Genomic DNA, 18,332 nt, shown 5'->3' with positions numbered 1-18,332 from the left:
AGTTACTGATTCGCTGGAGTAAACCGACAGGAGGAAGCTAAGGGGGCGGGCACAAAAGGCCGCCATGTTTGGTAAGGGCATCGAGGCCGCAGCCTGACCCCGGTGACGGTCCTCTTTTCGCCATCTTTACCAAGGGCAACCGGAAACAGCCTTCTAGCTTCGCCGGCCATTAGAGTGATTCGGTCATGGAACCTTCGGTCCAGTAGATACCCGGACTAAGAAAATGGTTCACGCTGCTCTTGGACATTCTGTACAGAATTCACCACAGCTGTTTCATAATGGTGGAGAAATTGAAGACAAATGAATGTCTAAGGGCATAATGGCAGAATAACTGCAGCTCTGCAAGTTTGCAATCATGCATTTGTACCATATTAACAACAAAAAAAACCCACAGGGGGCTTCCCTAGTGGCACAGTGGTTAAGAATCCTCCTGCCAATGCGAGGGACGTGGGTTCCAGCCCTGGTCCGGGAAGATCCCACATGCCGCGGAGCAACTAAGCCCATGGGCCACAACTACTGAGCCTGCGCTCTAGAGCCAGCGAGCCACAGCTACTGAAGCATGCGCCCCTAGAGCCAGTGCTCTGCAACAAGAGAAGCCACTGCAATGAGAAGCCTACTGGCCGCAACTAGAGAAAGCCCGCAAGCAGCAATGAAGACCCAATGCAGCCCAAAATAAATTTAAAAATAATACATATTAAAAAATAAAAGAAAAAAGTTACTACTGAATTTATCCATGTACGGGAATGGGAATATAGGCCCACCAACATTAAGCGCTGACTGTATAATCTGAATTGCCACACCACCGTGGGGTTGTACTATTTTATGTTGTATGCAGAGGAAACCAGCTGGGGAGAAGTCACTAGTTCAAAGTCTCTGTCTCTGGCAAATGGGGTTGTAATGAATACTTTGCTTTTTTTTTAATTTATTTTTTTGTCTGTGTTGGGTCTTCGTTGCCGTGTGCGGGCTTCTCATTACGGTGGCTTCTCCTGTTGCACAGCACAGGCTCTAGGCGCGTGGGCTTCAGCAGTTGTGGCTTGCAGGCTCTAGAGTGCAGGCTCAGTAGTTGTGGCCCACGGGCTTAGTGGCTCTGGGGCATGTGGGATCTTCCCGGACCAGGGCTGGAACCCGTGTCCCCTGCATTGGCAGGTGGATTCTTAACCACTGTGCCACCAATGAAACCCTTTGACTTTTTTTTTGTTTCTTTTTGGCCGCACTGCACACTGCATGCAGGCAGAACTTCCTAGACCAGGGATCAAACCTGAGCCCCCTGCAGGGGAAGGGTTGAGTCTTAACCACAGGATCACCAAGTAAGTCCTACTTTGCCTTCGCAATGTGTCAGATGATAAGGCTCTTTTGGAAAACAGAGAACTGTTTGGTCAGCTACACAATGGAGAACTCTGGAACCACTATGCAGATACCAAGATGTGAGAGAAAAAAATTTAAAGATGTAGAACATTCAGTTAGGTTGCTATAAAAAGTTATAGATGGCTGTATCTTCATAAAAAACAATATATGCATAGAATATCTAGGAGACTCATAACTACTAACATGGGATGAAGACTGGGTGCTGGCAGACAAAATGGGGAAATTTACTTTTTACCCCCCTTGATTAGCTTAAAATAATCCTAGATTTTTATAGCTGCAAGGTGACTGTAGTTTCTCCTTGTCTAGAGGTTGTTTGAAGCTTTTCCTGATGAAACTCTGATAAATGCCACCTGACTTCAGTAGATGTTAATGTTTAAAAACTCTACAGGAAATTAGCAAAGTGGGTTTTTTCAAGCGCACACAAGGAACTGGACTTTTTGACCTGCTCCTCTCTTCCCTCCAGTATGAGTCAAGGTTCTTAAAGGCGGCTCCCTTTCAGGTTATCGTCTGCCCTCCACCCGTATGGCCCAGCCCCAACCATAAGCACAAGTTCCCACACACCAAGACTGGGGAATATCTATCAAGTTGCAACCGAACGTATCCTTTAATCCAGCAATTCCACTGCCAGGAATTTACCTCCAGATCAGTATCAAGGAAGTTGGGTCACATCTGTACGAAGATGCATAGTAGTACTGTTTGCAGTAGCAAATTGGAAATTACCTTCAGGACGAAGTGAATTATGACATATCCACACAAGATACTGTGTAAGACTAAAGATAATGAGGTTACCCTGCATGTGATATGAGAACATCTTACAGTACAAAGCATTTTCTGTTAAGACACATATACAAATAGAATTTTCCTTATGGAAAAAAAAACTTGTTTTCAAGGGGAGTGGGGAGATGACTCACTTTTGAGGTTTCATTTTCCAACCTTAAAGAAAGGCGGGTGTTTACTTTTTAAGATTAAGGCTTTCTTCTTTTTAAAATCTCTTCAATTTAATTTTTTCAACTATTTACTTAAAAAAAAAAAAAACAAAAAAAAACTCTTCAACTAGATCCAGCTTGCTTGGGTAGAGCCCATGAAGGATGCCACCAGGTCTCCCAGATTCTCAAGACCCTTTCACCATTTCCCAATCTGCAGCTCCGGCCCACACCGCTCCTCAGGGCTGCGTCGGCCCCTCTGGAGGGGCTGCAGCTGTGTCCTGACCGGCCTGCCCCTCTTCAGAAGACTGAGTGTGAGGGAAGTAGACACCCCCAGAATCCCAGAAAGTGCTACGTTTATTTTCCAAACAATTTTATTGAAATGTGCCAAGAGTACACGGACAGCACAAATGTATGAACAGGAAAAAAAAAAAAATCACATGTACAATAATTTTTAAAAAGTGAAGGTTAATCTTGGGAGATATCAGTTCCCCTTCCCCTCCCCCTTTAGACTTCCAGCGTTTCCATTATGGTTAAGCCTCTACTAACCTAGCATTAAAAAAAAAGGAATACAGGAACATCTGCAAAACAAAACAAAACAAAAGAAAAAACCAGCATAAAGGAAAGAAATGTTTTCCTGCTCAGATGGGACTCTCCATAGGCACCTAATTAGGAGGCGTGCTGAGCGGTGGAGAAACACAACTTCAGGGTGTAAGGGTATGGCCCATCTGCAAAAGAGAGGACAGAGGTGTAACTGGACCCCTCTCTGGATGCTCCCCCCACCCAGAGTTCCCCTGGTTTTGCACACACCTCTCATTTTCTGCAATTCAACTGTAAGGGTCAAACTCTTCACTGCCACTTTTGAGACTCAAAAACAAGACTAACACACAAGGCATTTCTCCTCCTCTTCCTTCAATTCCATGGAGGATCCTATTCCCAGCTTTTCAGCTGGCACACAATAGGCCTGCCCAGGAACTGGGTGGGCAAATTTTACCTGCTGGCTCTTACGGCCCCCTTTCCTGGGTACTGAGCCAGCCTCTGATGCACAGAGAATGGCAGCTCCCTGGAGGACAGGCTGGCGGAGCCGGTGGCAGCGAGCAGCTAGGCTGGCCCTCCCACATGAGACATCAGGCTGCTGCCTGTGTCAGTGACAGTAAGGAAATCCCTGGGGCCCTATCTTGATGGCAGGAAGGATGGCTCTGGCCCGAAGCGAGCCAACCCATTAAGCAACAAGGGGGATGGATGACCGCAGGACCCACAGATACTCACTTGGGTTTTTCATCTGATAATGGTTCAGGAAGCCCAGAGTCTCCAGGGCATCGCTCTTGGATTCCCACTCCAGCAGCCCAGAGGAGCTGCGTTCACCTGATGGGAAAAACAAAGGTTTGAGGCTGACCTGAGCAGAAGCCAGGGAGCTGCCCATCTACAGTCAAGGAACGGGGGAGGAAGGTGGGGCAGTTTACTCACTTTTGCCTGAGAATACTTTCACAGAAGATGGCCGCTTCACTCCCAGCTCATCGCAGATCTGCAACAGAAACAGAAAACAGACTCAAAGGACTTCCCTGGTGTTTCAGTGGTTAAGACTCCACGCTTCCACCGCAGGGGGCATGGGTCTGATCCCTGGTCAGGGAACTAAGATCCCGCATGCTGCGTGGCCAAAACAAAAAGAACAGACAGACTTAGAAACACAAGGAGTGCCACATGGCGGAATTCAAGCACACCACAGCTGAACACTTGGACTTTTCGGGACAAAAGAGTTTCTAAGCTTTTATCACACATTCTAAGGTGTCCCTGTAATCCCCCCAAAGGTTGAGAAACACTGCTCTTAACTATTTTGTTGCCTAAAACCGGGAAACTGCTTTTTAAATTTCCCATCTTCAGCTGTTATTTGGGTGTGTTCTGGCACTAGGTAAATGTTTGCTAAACCGAACAGCAACACCTCAGGCCACAGTAAGGCCCAAAGTCCAACTCCACAGTCAGACTTCCACCCTTCCCCAAAGCTGCCCCGGTTCCCTCTGACAGCACCATAATGGGACCCTCCCTTCTAATGTCATCTAGGCCCCAGATGGCCTGACAGTGTGGATGTTTCGAGATTGGACTCCAATCACCAGTCCATCACCCAGACGGAGGAATGTTTCAAGGCAAATGAGCAGCCACTCTGACTTGCCAAAAATACAAGAAGCATGGCAAACGCCACTGTTGCTGGAAGTTTGGTGCCATTTTGAGCCTTTCTTGGTCCCTGCTATGTCCCTAGCACCCAACCCAGAGCCCAGCAGAGCAGCTCAATAGATATTCGTTAAAATTCAAAAATGAATGGCCTCCTCAGATGGCTATGCTGAAGGACCAAGTCCACGGCACCCACCTCAAAGAAATTCTCCTCAGTCACCTCCAGAGGGGCGTTGAAAAAGTGCAGCACGTTGCTAGGGTGCTGGATGCGGTTCTTGGCTGCCTGCTCTGGAGTGGAGAACCGGTTGTTCCTTGACTCACTGAAGTCTTTGTAACTACAGGACCCATCTTCTAGCCCGTATGACTGACCGGGCATGATGGCTGGTTGCTTGGAGACACTGCAGGAGGGAAGGGGAGCCCTGTGTCAGACCTCAAGTTGTCCCCCACCTCGTACTGTGGCCTCCTTCCTGTCTGACAGCACGGTATGCCACAGCTGAGGAGAGGCCGACACACTTTCGCCCGCTGTTTCAGAAGAGCATCTGGGAACACACCTGCACGCCCAACTCCAGCCTGGACGAGCACTTGGCTTCTCTGTGCTCCTCTGACCTCTGTCCAGAGTGGGCCCCATTCCCCCTCCCTTCTCTCCTCAGTCCCTCTCCAACCCTCCCCAAGCCCGAGGAGCCTGGGTACCTACCAGACATTCAGCTTCTGCCCAAACATGAAGTTGTTGTTGAGGTGAGTGATGGCCCGGTCCACAGCATATCCATCAGCCATCTCCACCATGGCGGCCCCTGGCTTGCTTTTCATGAATTTCACCTTGAGGAGAGTAGCCGTGATCAGCACCACCGCCCAGCTGTCAGAGACCCTTCTCCTGTCCCTTCCAAGTCAGTTAGAAGGAAGTCAACTCCTGCTCTGGATCGAGGCTTCCACCTCCTCCCTTGTGAGGAGCCAGGAGAACAGAGAAGCATGTCTGGCCCACAGCAAGTGCTCAGCCCAAGTTGGGCAGCAAAGACTAGGCAGTCTTTCCCTAACCTCAGGACCTGACCCATGAGTGGGTCATTTAACAAAGCACAACAGAAAAGCAGGAATGGTGGGAGGAAAAAACAGCTATTTCCATCAACAGACATATATACAGATACTGAGTCATGACTATGTGGGTTATGGTATAAAAACACTAAAAACAGTGTCAGCTCTGAGTCCTGCACAAAAAGGTATGTGAACCTGGGCAAGTTATCTGCCCCCCATGCTTTCACTTCCGCTGCTTGTCTCACTAAGGATTCTTGTGAGAATGAAACAACTTACAACATTTAAAGCACTTTTAACAGTGGTACAAAAAAACCCGCTTGACACGTTATTAGCTGCTAATATTAATGGGCCAGGCCAGGGGCTGTAAACTCAAAGGCTTCCAGGACCCAGATGGGTTTGACAGAAGAAATGACCTAGTCTGAGGTGGGCAGTCACCAGACAGCCCCAGCCAACTGTTATCCCAGGCAAGGCAGGAAGGCTCAGTGTTGCCATATCATCTGAAGTGTTCCAGAGAAAATCCTTACATAATGATCTTTAACTGTGATGGATAAATTTTATACACCGTAATATTTATGTAATATTAAGTACTAACACTTTCATGTGATAAAGTCTTTTTTTAAAAAAAAAAAACACTGAAAATTAAAAAAAAAATCACCCACATAGCATGAGAACCAAATCAAATCCATCTGCAATGTCACCTGATTAAAACTAGTTACCCACTCTGGACCTGCTTGCTCCTAAACACGCTCCTTCCCCCTTCTTTGCTCACTGGGGGGCCAAAAGGTCGGGGCCTCCCCTGGGGCTGCCAGGTCTCTAAGGAAAGCAGTGGACCTAGCGGAAGCTCACCTTCTCCACGTTGCCATACAAGCAGAAGACATTGAAGACCCGGTCACAGTTCATCTTAGACTGATCCAAGCCATAGACCATGAGCACAGGGCTGTCGGCGTGGGGGCCATACTCGGGTGGTGGGGGAGGGGGTGGGGGGTGCCCATACTGGGGACCGTAGCGACTTGGGCCCCGGCGGTGACCCCCCACTGGTGGGCCCATCCTTCTCCCTTCGTAGTGAGGTGGGGGGGGCCCGTAGCCCTCATCATGGTAATGGCTGTGGTACCCACCGTGGGGCCCTCCTGGGGGGTGGGAAGGAAAGAGAGGGAGGACGGGTGAGAATTTGCGTGTCGGGCGGCGGGCAGGGGCACATGAGCCACGGGAGTCCACGGAGGGGAACCCCCTGCCCTCACCATATTCTGCGGGGTGATCTCCGAGGAGAGGGGGCTGCCTCTGGCGTTTGTTAGGGTTGCTGCCAGGGTCACCTGCAGACAGAAAGAACAGTTAGAACCTAACTTGGAAAAAGAGCTATCTCTCTCCCTCCTGACTACAGAGGCTGATCTCAGCATCCCTCAGCTCCTGAGGGCCTGGGCAGTGGCCTTTCCTTCCTCACAAGGGTTACTGGGGCTTCCTTCCTGTGGCCGGACCCAGGGTGGGCATGAAGCCCAGGCCTCAAGGGTGGAGCCCACTGTCCCTCCCGCCGCCCACTCCAAGCAGGCTGCTTTCCTTCATCCGTGAAGGATGAAGCCAGGTTCTGGGCCTCTCACCTTCCCGAGCTCCCCCTCTGGGGAAGCTGCAGCCACTATGGAAGCTGATATGGGGGCCGGGAACAGATTTCTAAAATAACTCCCAATGAAGGGAGAGGAGTTAAGAGCCAGAAAATAACACAGGGAAGGGTAGAAAAATAAAATTGGGCCCACAAAGCCCCAAGGGTCTGAGCGTGCTAGGGCCCACTCTCTAGAGAGAAGACTTTCTCAATCTTGGTACCAGTCACCCTCCCCTCTAGTCACATCCACCCCAAGAAGAGGGATCGTAGGAAAGGACAAACAGGGCGACATCAACATCAGTTCAAATGAGCAGTCATGTACAAGGCATCGACAGTCTCAGACAATGGCGCAGTTCCACCCCGCCCCAACCCCAACTGCAGTTCAAAATCGCTACCGTTAACTTAGCACTTGAGCGGCAAACACTGTGCTAAGTACTTTACAGACAGACATCACCGTTTCTTCAATTCCTCACAACAACCCTATGAGGTAGGTACTATTTTAGTCCCGTTTTACAGATAAGGAAAATGAGCACTTAACTTTTAACTGAGCAGTTATAATACACTTTGGCCCAAGGTCACAAAGCAAGTTAGTGGCCAAGCTGGGACTTCAACCCAGGCCTGGCTGACTCCAAAAACCCAGGGCTCGGGAACACTGCCCCTTCCTGCCACCCGGCCTGGGTTTTGTTTTCCAACAGTCATTACAAAGATGGAAAAGGGCTACTTACAGCAGAAGTACAGAGTACAATGTCCATTTGTCACAAAAAACAAATCTGTATTTTCTCTTACCATTGGACGCTTCAACAGTGAGTTAGCACAGTTCTGAAAGATGGCGTCCCATCAAACATACACTGCGACCCTGCATCACATGGTTTTACAGTCATAAATACAAGTTACGGTACACATCCGATACAACTTTTTTTTAAAGAATTGTTTTAAAAGTCAATGTTTTGATTAAATCAAAAATGGCTCACAGATGTTCTGTCCTCAGAAGATATCAGAAAAGTGGAAAATAAAGGTGTATGAAGTGGGTAGTGTCCCTCCATGTTGTCACCTCCTCACATTGTGTGCTGCAGTGCGGTGCTTCTGGCTGTGTAGCGTTCCGTGTGCGTGTCTCCTGGTTATGAGGTGTGCCAGTGGCCCCACTATGCCCGCGCTTTTGGCCTTGGGAGCACTCCCAGTTACCCGCCAGCAGGTAACTGTGTACCTCTGAGCTGTTTGGCTGTTTGGTTTTAGGCCTGTTTTGGTTTTTTTGATTTTTTGCTGCTGTTGTGGTTTAAGTTTTTGGTTTTTTTTGGTTTCTGATCTCCAGTTGGTGCAGATTATGTTGGCAGCCGATGACTGCAGAAAAAATAAAAATATCAAAACAGAAAAAAAAAAAAAAAAGAAGGCCCTCCCCAAACCAAAGGACTTAAAAAACGAAAAACAAAAAAAACCAAACCCACATGGCGAGGAATGGAGAGGATCCTATTGTCTTGGAGGCCCATGGAATCTACTTCAGTCTATGAAACGTTCTCCGAAAAGAGCGCCGCTGGCTGGCTGGGAGAGCTCTGTTCTCTGTGTTTCCTACTTCTGTGTACATTTTCGGGTTCAAGTTTGCTTGGATTTTGGCATTTTTTTAATGTTTAGTAAGAAAGCAGTGTCTGCTGCCATGTTGCGCCTCTTTCTTTGTCTCTGTCTGCCTCTGTGCTTGTAGCTGTTCCTTGGAGCGCGGTGTGGTGTTCTTGATGTAGTGAGCTCAAGTCTGCGGCTGTTTCTGGGGACGTGGTGGAGGCTGCGTGTTCTGTTCTCTCCAGGAAGAGCTAGTGGTTTCTACCCTGTGTGTTGGTGAGCAATGTGCAGAGGCAGAGCCGCTGAAGTCTGGTTCCCGAGGGGGTGGCGAAGCACCTCCCTCACTCCAGGTCACCTCAACAGCTCTCGTTTTTGACCCCCAGCCTGGGGGCGGCCAAAGCTGAGAGGCATCAAAACCAATGCACAGCCAGCCCCTGCCACTAGCCCTTGCCGGTCTGCACATCTTCTATTTATGTTCCTTGGAGAAGAAATGGTTGGTTGCCGTGTTTCTGTTAGCAGTCATGTAATGCCATTGCCCGCTCTGGTACATTCACTCGGTCACCAATTTGTCTCTGACCTCTGGAGGGGGCAGCGAGCCCCACAGCGCCCATTGTGAGGGTCCTGGGGAAGAGTCTAGCCCACCCGGCCCACGGCTTCCCAGCTGCAAGGGCGAACAAGACAGGCCTGCCTAGGAATGGGGGCCTCTGGCCCCCCAGGGCCTGTGAGATGTCAGCCACCAGCCACCTCCCTCAGCCCATGGCCTAGTCCGACGTATCAGACCAAGACAGAAACAGAGATGGATGGTCTTGCTGAGGGGGCGCCGCTGTTTTTCAAAGGCAATGCTCCACCTCTCCCTCCTATCCAAGGCAAACCATTCTTGACAGATTCTAGGAAGGGGGTTGTCCATTTGGGCCCCCTGCAGAGATGTTGCATTCCCTCTACAAGTGAGGTGAGGCGTGTCCGCCCTGCTCCAATCCAGGGTGTCTCACCTCCACAAGGTCAACTTGCTCAAAGGCTCTGCTGCAAGGGCCTGGGAGCCCTCGTCACATCCCCAATCTGTCCCCCCAGAAGCAGACCCTGTCAAGAGTGGAGAGCAAGAGGACCATTCCTGGCCCAGTGAGAATGGGGTCAGTGACCCTAAGCAGGCTCCTAGAAGAAAAGCAGCAGAATCCGTTTGGGAGCTGCTACTGGTTTGTAAGCCACTGCCATGGCCTGTGCTCAGTGAGGCCCTGCTCCCCACCCCACCCAGGCCTCTGCCTTGACCCTGCATCCCCTGCTGCGTCAAAGGGCCACAAGCAGCAGCTATAGGACCTACAGAGGCCCCTCATTCACCCCCTCCCACTGGAGTATATCTTCCAAGAGCTGACCCCCAAGGCCCTCCCATGTCCACAGGAGCCCAATGGCATTACATAACCCTGAGTCCAGGTCTATGAAGTGCGCTAGTCAAGTGAAGGCAAGGCGGGTATGTTTAAAACAAAGCTGCCGTCAGGATTACCTTGTCCACTGAGATTGGGGTTTGTGTAGTCCCAAGTATCCTGATCATTCTTGAACACGTTTAAGCGTGTAGGCTGCAGGGACAAAAAAAAGCTTGAGGTCAGCCAGGCTCCAGGCTCACCTAGGAAGCTGACAAGGGGCAGCCATTTCCCAGACCTACCTTCGCATACTCAATCTTCAGAGTGCAACAGCCTGAGTAGATGTCAGCCCCATTGAGTGAGGCCTTGGCCCGCTGGGCACTCTGCACAGAGTCAAATGTGAGTAAAGTTAAGGGAAAGTCCCATCCCAAGAGCTCTCTGAAAAGAGCTTCAAGTTGCACCAGAGAGGGATGAGGACAAGTAGCACCCCAAAGACTGCTCCAAGCAGGCTTCGGGGTTAGTTCACTGCCCATAGCCACCAGCCACTTGTGCAGACACAGCTGGAGTGCTGCCCCAAATGCTCAGACCTGTACTCCCCTGCCCTGCCCCACGGCAACAACCTTCTCTGCCAGCCTCACAGGCCAAGTCACCTTCTTCTTCAGCCTCATCTCCCCCCCCACCCCCGCCCTGGCTTCTACACGCCTTGACTAAGCCTGAACAATCTCTGAAACGTTAACTAGATTATACTCCTGCCCTGAAAACCCATCAGTGACTTCCCACCACTGCACCCTGACCCAAGTTCACCCCACTGCCCGGGATGCCGTAACTTCTTCCAATGTGCTAAGGAACCCTCTCCCCCTCGTCAGCTACTCTTCAGTTGTCAGGTTGTTCACTTCCTGCAACGCTAAGCTCCTGCCCACCTGAGGACCTCTGCAGATGTGGTGTCCTCAGCCTAAATATCAGTTCTTACCTCTACATGGAAACAAGGACAGCATCTCCTCAGAGACCTTCCCAGAACCCCTGTAAATTCTTTCCTTTTGTATCTCATGGCACATTCTTCTTTCCCTTCACACTTTAAACCCTGTACTTTCACACTACACAACACTTGAACATGTACGTGTGTGTGTTTTAGGGGCACCAACTCTCTGTGCAGTTGAAAATCCATGTATTTAACCAACCACAGATGACATAATACCGTAGTATACATTTAGTGAGTGAGATACACCTTAAGTGGACCCACAGAGTTCAAATCTGTGCTGTTCAAGGGCCTATTTAGGTGTGATCGTTTATTAACCATCCCATCCATGAGACCATGGGCTCTATGAAGGCATCTGGCACACGGCAGGCGTTCAGGAGACACGTGCTGGTTGAAAAGATGGATTCCTACCGAGCCCTGTGAGATCCCATCTCAAGGAACACCCATTTCCCAACAAAGGATATTCCACCATAGCCTGGACTCCATTCTTCCGGAAAATGACAATTCTCTGGACAGGACCACAAGGGTTACAGATAGTATAAAGAACATCCTGTAAAAACCAAACACAGGCAAGATGAAGGGACACTGGCAGGTCAGTCTGGCTCATGGGAGAAGACAGGGAGAAAAGGCAGGAGGGAGATTCCACAGAAGAACCTTAACGAATAACCACTGGCACGCACCGTGGTAATCGAATAGATGGGGTTCAGGATGGTAAAGAGAAGCACACTGTTGACGCTCCTGGAGTCATCCGAGTCCCCGGGGCGGGAGATTTTCTGGCTGGTAGAGTAATTGACAAAAGCTGGGTGGCCCGCGATGTAGATCTGGTTGTCGGCTGCGTAGTTCACGGCATTGCAAGCCCCCAACACATCTTCAAATTCCACCAACGCTTGTCTCTTTTTAGGCATTACCACCACATAACTGGCAAAGAGAACACAGGTTGCAATCCTCTCAGGGGGATGGAGACAAGAGTCAGAGGACGGCCTCAGTTATCTGTGATCCGACTCCTCCCTGGCCTCTGGACTCCTCTGTGCCCGTCGTGGTTTCCTGACCTGAACACCCCTTGCAGTAAGTGGCACGACAAGCAAAAGAGGTGTGTGCGGCTTTGGCATCAGCTTCTCTGGGCAGCCTTCCTTCCCAACCCCTCCCTCACCTGATCGAGTCAGATGCCTCCCACAGACACCTGGGTTTCCCCTATCACAGTGTTAACCACTCTGGGTAGGCAACTGTCTGGGAGGAATAAAGACAGTGGTGTTCACCACTCTATTCCCATTACTCACCATGTGCCAAAATTACAAGGCAGAGAGAGAGAAAAAAAAAAGGAAGGAGAAAAAGACACGGAACTTGCTGTAACTTATCCAAATACAATGGCTAACCCCAGGAGTAATGGAGCCCCAGGACCTAGCTAAAGGAACCTGGACCGAAATGGCCAAGTTACTTCTAACCAGAAACCCGGTGACACACAGGACACCAAGGAGTTAACTCATCTGAACACCCAACCCCTGGCCTCTGAGCTGAGTACCTGATGGGTCCAAACTCCTGCAAGGCCTCCACAAGGTCAGCTTCCACCACGCCGTCAATCAGGCCCCTGATGTGGACAACTGGGGAGGCGGGGGTTTTGTGCGGGTCATCGTAGTTCTCCTGAGAAAGGAAGCAAAAATAAGACTTCACTTTCTGCTGTACAAGACGGTGGATTATTGGCTTCTGTGCCAGTGGGGACTCAGACAGATAAAACATTCGAGTGTGTCACCCAGAAAAGACATACAGCGCAGGCAACTAGGGGCAGCAATTCAACCAATCACCCCAAAAGGATTCTGGGTCAGCAGAGCAGAAGGCCTGAGTGTATGGCCACATGCCTAATGGCTCTTACTGTAGTTTCTGATGAAGGCAAAATGGAGGACCAGACAAGTCCCAAGTCCCATCTTACAGTCTTCCCAGCACCAGTCTCTTCCCACTGGTCAAACAAACGTGGGAAAAGAGTGGCTTGGAAAGGGGACTCAATTTTCTGCTGCATTCACCCAAGTTTTTCTGCCCCTCCCCTAGTGGAGGAACCTACGATCACCACACAGCCAAGCACTGCTGCTCCCCACCACTCATCCCAAGGTCCAGCAGGTGCCTCAGACACCATGGCATCCAGGCCAGTCTTGACTGCCTCTAGTCTTTACTCTCTCACCAAAATCTGTATTGGAAAATACTACCTAGGTCAGACTAACGAAAAAGACAGTAAAGTCTTTCAAAAGAAGAGAAGATCCAACCTGTACCACTAAAAATCAACAGTTCCCTTCCCAGGGGAAGTATCTTCCCACCCACAGACAAAAGTGTCTGGGAATCAAGAAAGAGCAAAGTAACTTTCTCCACCTCTCCTGGGCTCTGGGCCCAGCCTCCCATGTGAGAACCACCAAACAGAAGACCATGTAACATGGGCAGAATTGGATTCTATTTCAGGAATAAACCACAGGAGCCACACTCGCCTGAGGGTTACTAGATCAGCGATTTGGAGTTCCACAGTCCTAAGTTCTAATCCCTGTCCCTCCTCAGACTAGCTACAAGACCTAAAGGAATTTACCTTGCCTCTGTAAGTGGGGAATAGTAAGCCCATCCTTTACCTCATAGAGGAGTGTTAAGAACTCAATTAAGATACCTTTCAAATGCGTGCAACAAGGCCTGGCATGGTTTAAATGCTAGTAAATCACGGCTACAGAGCGCCGCTAAACCGTGGAAAACTCTGCAAATGGCTGAACGAGACAAGGCTTCAGGAACTTCCAAGGAGGAGGGAATGGGCTCCAAGCCAGGAGTAACAATTGGTTGTCTTTTCCGAGCAGGAGACTGAAGAGGCTGAATCCCTTACAAAGTGCCCACCCCTCAAGGAACATTTGGGTTCATCAAACCTACGGCACCCAGTTAACCCCCAGAAAATGTAAGAAAACTTGTGATAACTTGAAAGCTTGGTTCAACTTCCAAACGGCTAAAAAGACCTCTCACAACGCTTTCTTCCGGTTTTTAATGCCCACAAAAATGAGGCAGATATTCTGGACTGGGAGAATATCCTCAAAGATATCAATTTCTGTACTGAGACAAACCATGACGCTACAAAAATCAAATAGCGATCACGCAGAATACCCCACTCAGGCACGGAAAAGGCTACCGCCCACTCGTTCCCCGCTCACGCGGTGCCCCCGCCCCCAACCACCCACAAGGCCCAGGCAAGAGAAGAGCGCCTGCGCATGGGGCCAGAAAAGAAAATGATAAAGAAAAAATCGGCCCGACCGCGTGCCCGGGCCCCACAAGCCAGCCCGCGGCGCCTGCGCACTGCGCCACCTGCAGCGCGAGCAGTTTCCTCCGCCCCCCACACCCCGCTCTGTAGAGCGCGCACGCGCAAGCGCCTGTCCTCGCGCAAACCCCGCCGTTTGCCCAACGCCTTCCCCTCCCCCACCCCGTCCACGGCGCGAGGGCCTGGGCGCGTGCGCGTAGCCCCCCTCTCCCCAAAATAAATGCCCTCAACGTGAGAATTTTCCCCTCCCTCCCCGGCCGTCTCCGGCGCTTAGGGCCCTGGCCTCACCCCGCCGCCACCGCCCGCCGCCCCGGCTCCTCCACCGCCGCCGCCGCCTCCATGCTGGTCGCCAGCGTTGTCAGTCTTGAGCCGTTTAGGGGCCCGGCCGCCCTCACTGCCGCCGCCGTAGTAGCGGCCACCGCCGCCTCCGCCGCCCGCCGCCGCCATCTTCACCATCGCTCCGGACCGCCTCCGCTGCTCCTCCGGCTGCTGCCTCTGCTCCAGCCTCCGACGCCGCTTCTCCGCCCGGGGCAGCAGCCTCCGCGACATGGCGGCCCAGAACCCGCCTCCCCCCGCCTCTCATTGGGGGAGGGACACGCCCGTCACCGGCCGCCCCCACCCGATAGGGGGAGCCAGTGGTCCCGCCGCTGGGGGAGGGGAAGCCTCCAAACGCCTTGCGCAACGATTGGGTAAAGCCCACGCCGTTCTGCAGGAGTGCCCGCCCTTGTTTGTCTGGGACACTCCTTATAGGCGAGCGCTTTCTGCCAGTCATTTCTCCGACCCCACCGCCTTAAAATAAACTCCAACTTGATTGGTCAGATTTCTGACACTGCCTGGCCTCGTTAGGAGCACCTGATAGGAGCGGCGCTCCCCACTCTCCCCAAAAGCCCCGCCTCCTTCCCACTTTCATTGGTCTCCTCGCTAATCCATCAAACCGAAAGCCCTTAGTCTTCCGTCACAGCGACTACCTTCCCGCGCCTCTCCGCAAGGAACCAAGGAGGCCCCTCCCCTTTGCCTCTCTCCACTGGCTACTGCAGGTGTCCATCTTCTGCAAGACGCCCGATTAGTCAGTTGAGAGTGGAAAGAGTCCTCTCACCAGACGGTAGGACCACTGGTGGCCCCTGATTGGGTGAAAAAGGAGAGCCCATCCCTGACCCGTAGGCGCTCTTTGGCGCAGTCTAGGAAAGGATCGGAGGAGAGGACGCATGCGCGAATCGCTTTCAGGCGCCTCTGGAGGCGGGGCGACCCTCTAAAGGAGGGAAGGCCTGAAGTACCTTGAGTCTTTATTTACTGCTGTAAGCAGCCCCACAAGGGCAAACTAAGTTAGAAGGGCAACTGCCAGTGCAGCTCTGTCCCCATCACTATATTCTATTCCTCTCCATCTCTAACCTTCACAACGCCAGAGAAAATTTTTTTGAACCCAATCTGACCCTTTCCTTCAGTATAAAACCATTTGCTATTGCCTACTATCTTATGACCCAGTCCAGTTCTCCGGCGTCCTTTTACCACTCTACCACTAAATTCAACCACAAATAACTCCTTTCATTTTGCAGAAAGGGAAGGATCTTTCGCGCACCTCTGTATCTTTGGCCCGAGCAGGCCCTTCCACCTAGAACACTTTCTCCGCTATCCCTCCTGCCAGAGCTAAAGAATAAATTTCTCTTGTTCGTGCTCTGCTCACTCTGAGAAGCGTTCCTTGTCCCTACCAGCCCAGACCCTCGGCTTCCCCCATAATAACCCCTGATCGCTCAGGCCAATGGTTCTCACGCGACAGCCCTTACTACTCTGGGTCGTCACAATTTGGTGGCTTTTTCCGTAGCGTTGAAGTGCTTGTGTGAGCAAGGGAGCGGTGGTCTCTGCCTCGGCCTTAGTGAAGCTGGCCACCCTACCAAGCGCCAGGTACAGCACCCGGCACAGTGCCAGCACTCTGCAAAGGGGAGTAGTTAGGGTATTCTAAGCGTCTGGCGGGCCTTGTTTCCTCCGAGGCGGGTAGGGCCACCCCGCAGAGAACACCTTCCCAAGTCTCTAAGGTGCAACGACGCCCAACAGCCGGAACCTGGGGGCGGGGCTGGGGGGGGTGACCTAGGATCCCACCCTAAGGGCTTTAAACTTATGGGGCTGCCTGCTGGCGGAGGAGGGGGGAGAGGAGGAGGGGACGCTGCTCTTAGAAAGCGAGGAGATAGACGTGGTAAATGCGGGGACGCCCACCAAAGATGCTCTGGAACCTTTCCACTCGGGTGAAAGGGGGTTCCCGAAATAGGGGTCCTAGTGGAAACTAAGTTTGAAATGGGGTCAGTGGCACTAAGAGAGTGGGACAGTCCTGGTAGGTCCGCGGGTTTGAGGAGATACGAAAGTTGGAGTGGGCTGGTGGAGATGTAAATCAGCTCCCAATCACCCCGAAAAGATCCGAAAGAGCCGGCCGAACGGAGATGGGGGACGGCGCAGCGCCTCCAACACGTGATCAGTGCGACGGAATTAAGGCGGTGCGGCTCCGACTGAAGGGCGGGGTCGCGAGGTCCAGACGTCAGAGGAATGCGGTGGGGGGAGGGGAGAGAGGGGCCCCTCCCCTCCCCGCCCCCGCGCCGGGCCCGGACGCCCCTCGCGCCGGCGCGCGCCGACGGGACGCGACGGAACCGTCCCACGCGCGGCAAGTTCCAGGCAGCTTGGCCGCCCGAGCGCGCCCACGGCTGGCGACCGGGCTGCCGCGTTATCTGCACACCCGCGCTCCCGGCCTCCGCCCCTCCCCCACCCCTTGCACACGGGCCGTGGTCGCGGGCCCCGGGCGGCGCCTCCCTGGGATCCCCCCTCACTCCTCCCTGACCCCTCGCCCCCAGCCCCTACCAGTTCGGCGGCGAGCCTGGCCGGCCGTCCGAGATCGAAAAGAGAGCAGACACTGGGAAGTTTTGGGGGAGGGAGGGGCGGGACTTAAAGGGACCACGACCTCTTTCCAGCCCGGGGGAAAAAAAAAATGGGGGGTAGAGGGGGGAGATCGAGAGTTGCTCTGCAGTTGAATGGAGGAAACAACGCAAAAAAGGAACGGGAAGATTCCGCGTCCCTTTTCCCCAAACATCCCCAGCCCCTCAATACCCGCCCCCCATTCCCTCCCAGAAAGTCGCACAGTTGTTTGGGAATCACGCCTCATTCCTCCTGGTCAGCCAAGTATTCTGTTGGTTGAGGTAAATGTTGGGGTGCACATTGTACAGACGGGGAAATGGGCTCAGGGGACGCTAGCGACCTACCCGGGATCCCACCGCTTGTAAGTGGCATATAGCAGGATTTGTCTGCCACCAAAGACACATAACCAGTGCACTGCAGTGCCTGTTACGGTGATGGGGTCTGCAATATCCCTTGGAGGTTAAGAGCATGAGTCCTGGGGTCAGACTGCCAGCGTTCAAATATGGACGGTGCACCTACTTACTCTGTGGCTTTGGAAAAGTGATTTAGCATTCTGGGGCCTCTGTTTCCTCATCCAGTAGGATGTTGGTAATAGCACCTGCAACGCTGGGTGGTCTTGAGAAGTGCTGAGAATGTCTGGAAGCAGAGGGAACCTCAGGTCCACCTCCATTTCAGAAATTGAGGCTCAGAGAGGGGAAAGACCAACTGAAATTCCCCACAGCTGGGCAGCATGTGAAAGAACAAGTCCTCCCCTCCTTAGGGCCCGAACTGCGTAATCCAACCCTTGTGGGCCCATCCAAATCCATGCCTAACCCTTTCCACTTGTCCTCTACATGGCACAAACACTGGTTCTCCTTCTGTTCATCAGATACCCAGAGCTCATTCCTGACTCTGCACTGGCTGTTCCCTCTGTCTAAAACACCCTTCTCCCAGATCTTTGCTCCTCATTTGAGAGGCCTTGGCTCAAATGTCACCTCCTGAGCACCCCAGCCTAGTTAGTCACCATACACAGTTATAATCATGGCTTCCCATTTATCTCCCTCTTTGCTCTTATTGCCATGTGAAAACAACCAGTTATTTAACTTTTGTCTCCTCACTAGAATCTGGGCTCTTTGGGGGCCAAAAGTGGGTATGTTTTCACCCCTCTAAGGACCTTACCCTGGGGTCATTCACTCATTCATCAGATGTTTATTGAGCTAACACTCTTTGGGGCATCTGGGAT

General features: G+C 51.9%; 1 protein-coding gene across 3 annotated transcripts; it reads right to left on the bottom strand.

Annotated features, from left to right (window-relative positions):
• Positions 1-2,625: 2,625 nt before the first annotated feature.
• On the bottom strand, positions 2,626-17,094 carry HNRNPL (heterogeneous nuclear ribonucleoprotein L). 3 transcript variants are annotated; one of them, XM_065898492.1, is made up of 13 exons: positions 17,057-17,094; positions 12,467-12,585; positions 11,628-11,865; positions 11,412-11,497; positions 10,274-10,370; positions 10,115-10,187; positions 6,719-6,790; positions 6,327-6,607; positions 5,149-5,270; positions 4,651-4,852; positions 3,756-3,813; positions 3,558-3,653; positions 2,626-3,016 (listed from the first exon to the last, which is right to left on the bottom strand). In XM_065898492.1, the coding sequence occupies exons 3-13, from the start codon at positions 11,850-11,852 to the stop codon at positions 2,958-2,960; spliced, it is 1,371 nt and encodes a 456-aa protein (XP_065754564.1). In that variant the 5' UTR covers positions 11,853-11,865; positions 12,467-12,585; positions 17,057-17,094; the 3' UTR covers positions 2,626-2,957. The 3 variants fall into 3 exon arrangements, with proteins under 3 accessions (XP_065754564.1, XP_065754563.1, XP_065754562.1); XM_065898491.1 differs by lacking the exon at positions 17,057-17,094 and adding an exon at positions 14,504-14,773; XM_065898490.1 differs by lacking the exon at positions 17,057-17,094 and adding an exon at positions 14,504-14,764 and having other exon boundaries at positions 2,958-3,016; positions 6,327-6,790.
• Between the last annotated feature and the right edge of the window lie 1,238 nt (positions 17,095-18,332).

The sequence above is a fragment of the Phocoena phocoena genome, chromosome 20 (genome assembly GCF_963924675.1).
Source record: "Phocoena phocoena chromosome 20, mPhoPho1.1, whole genome shotgun sequence".
In the NCBI taxonomy this organism is placed as follows: domain Eukaryota; kingdom Metazoa; phylum Chordata; class Mammalia; order Artiodactyla; family Phocoenidae; genus Phocoena; species Phocoena phocoena.
The sequence above is the reverse complement of the archived record's forward strand: the minus strand, read 5'-3'. Positions and strand labels throughout refer to the sequence as shown.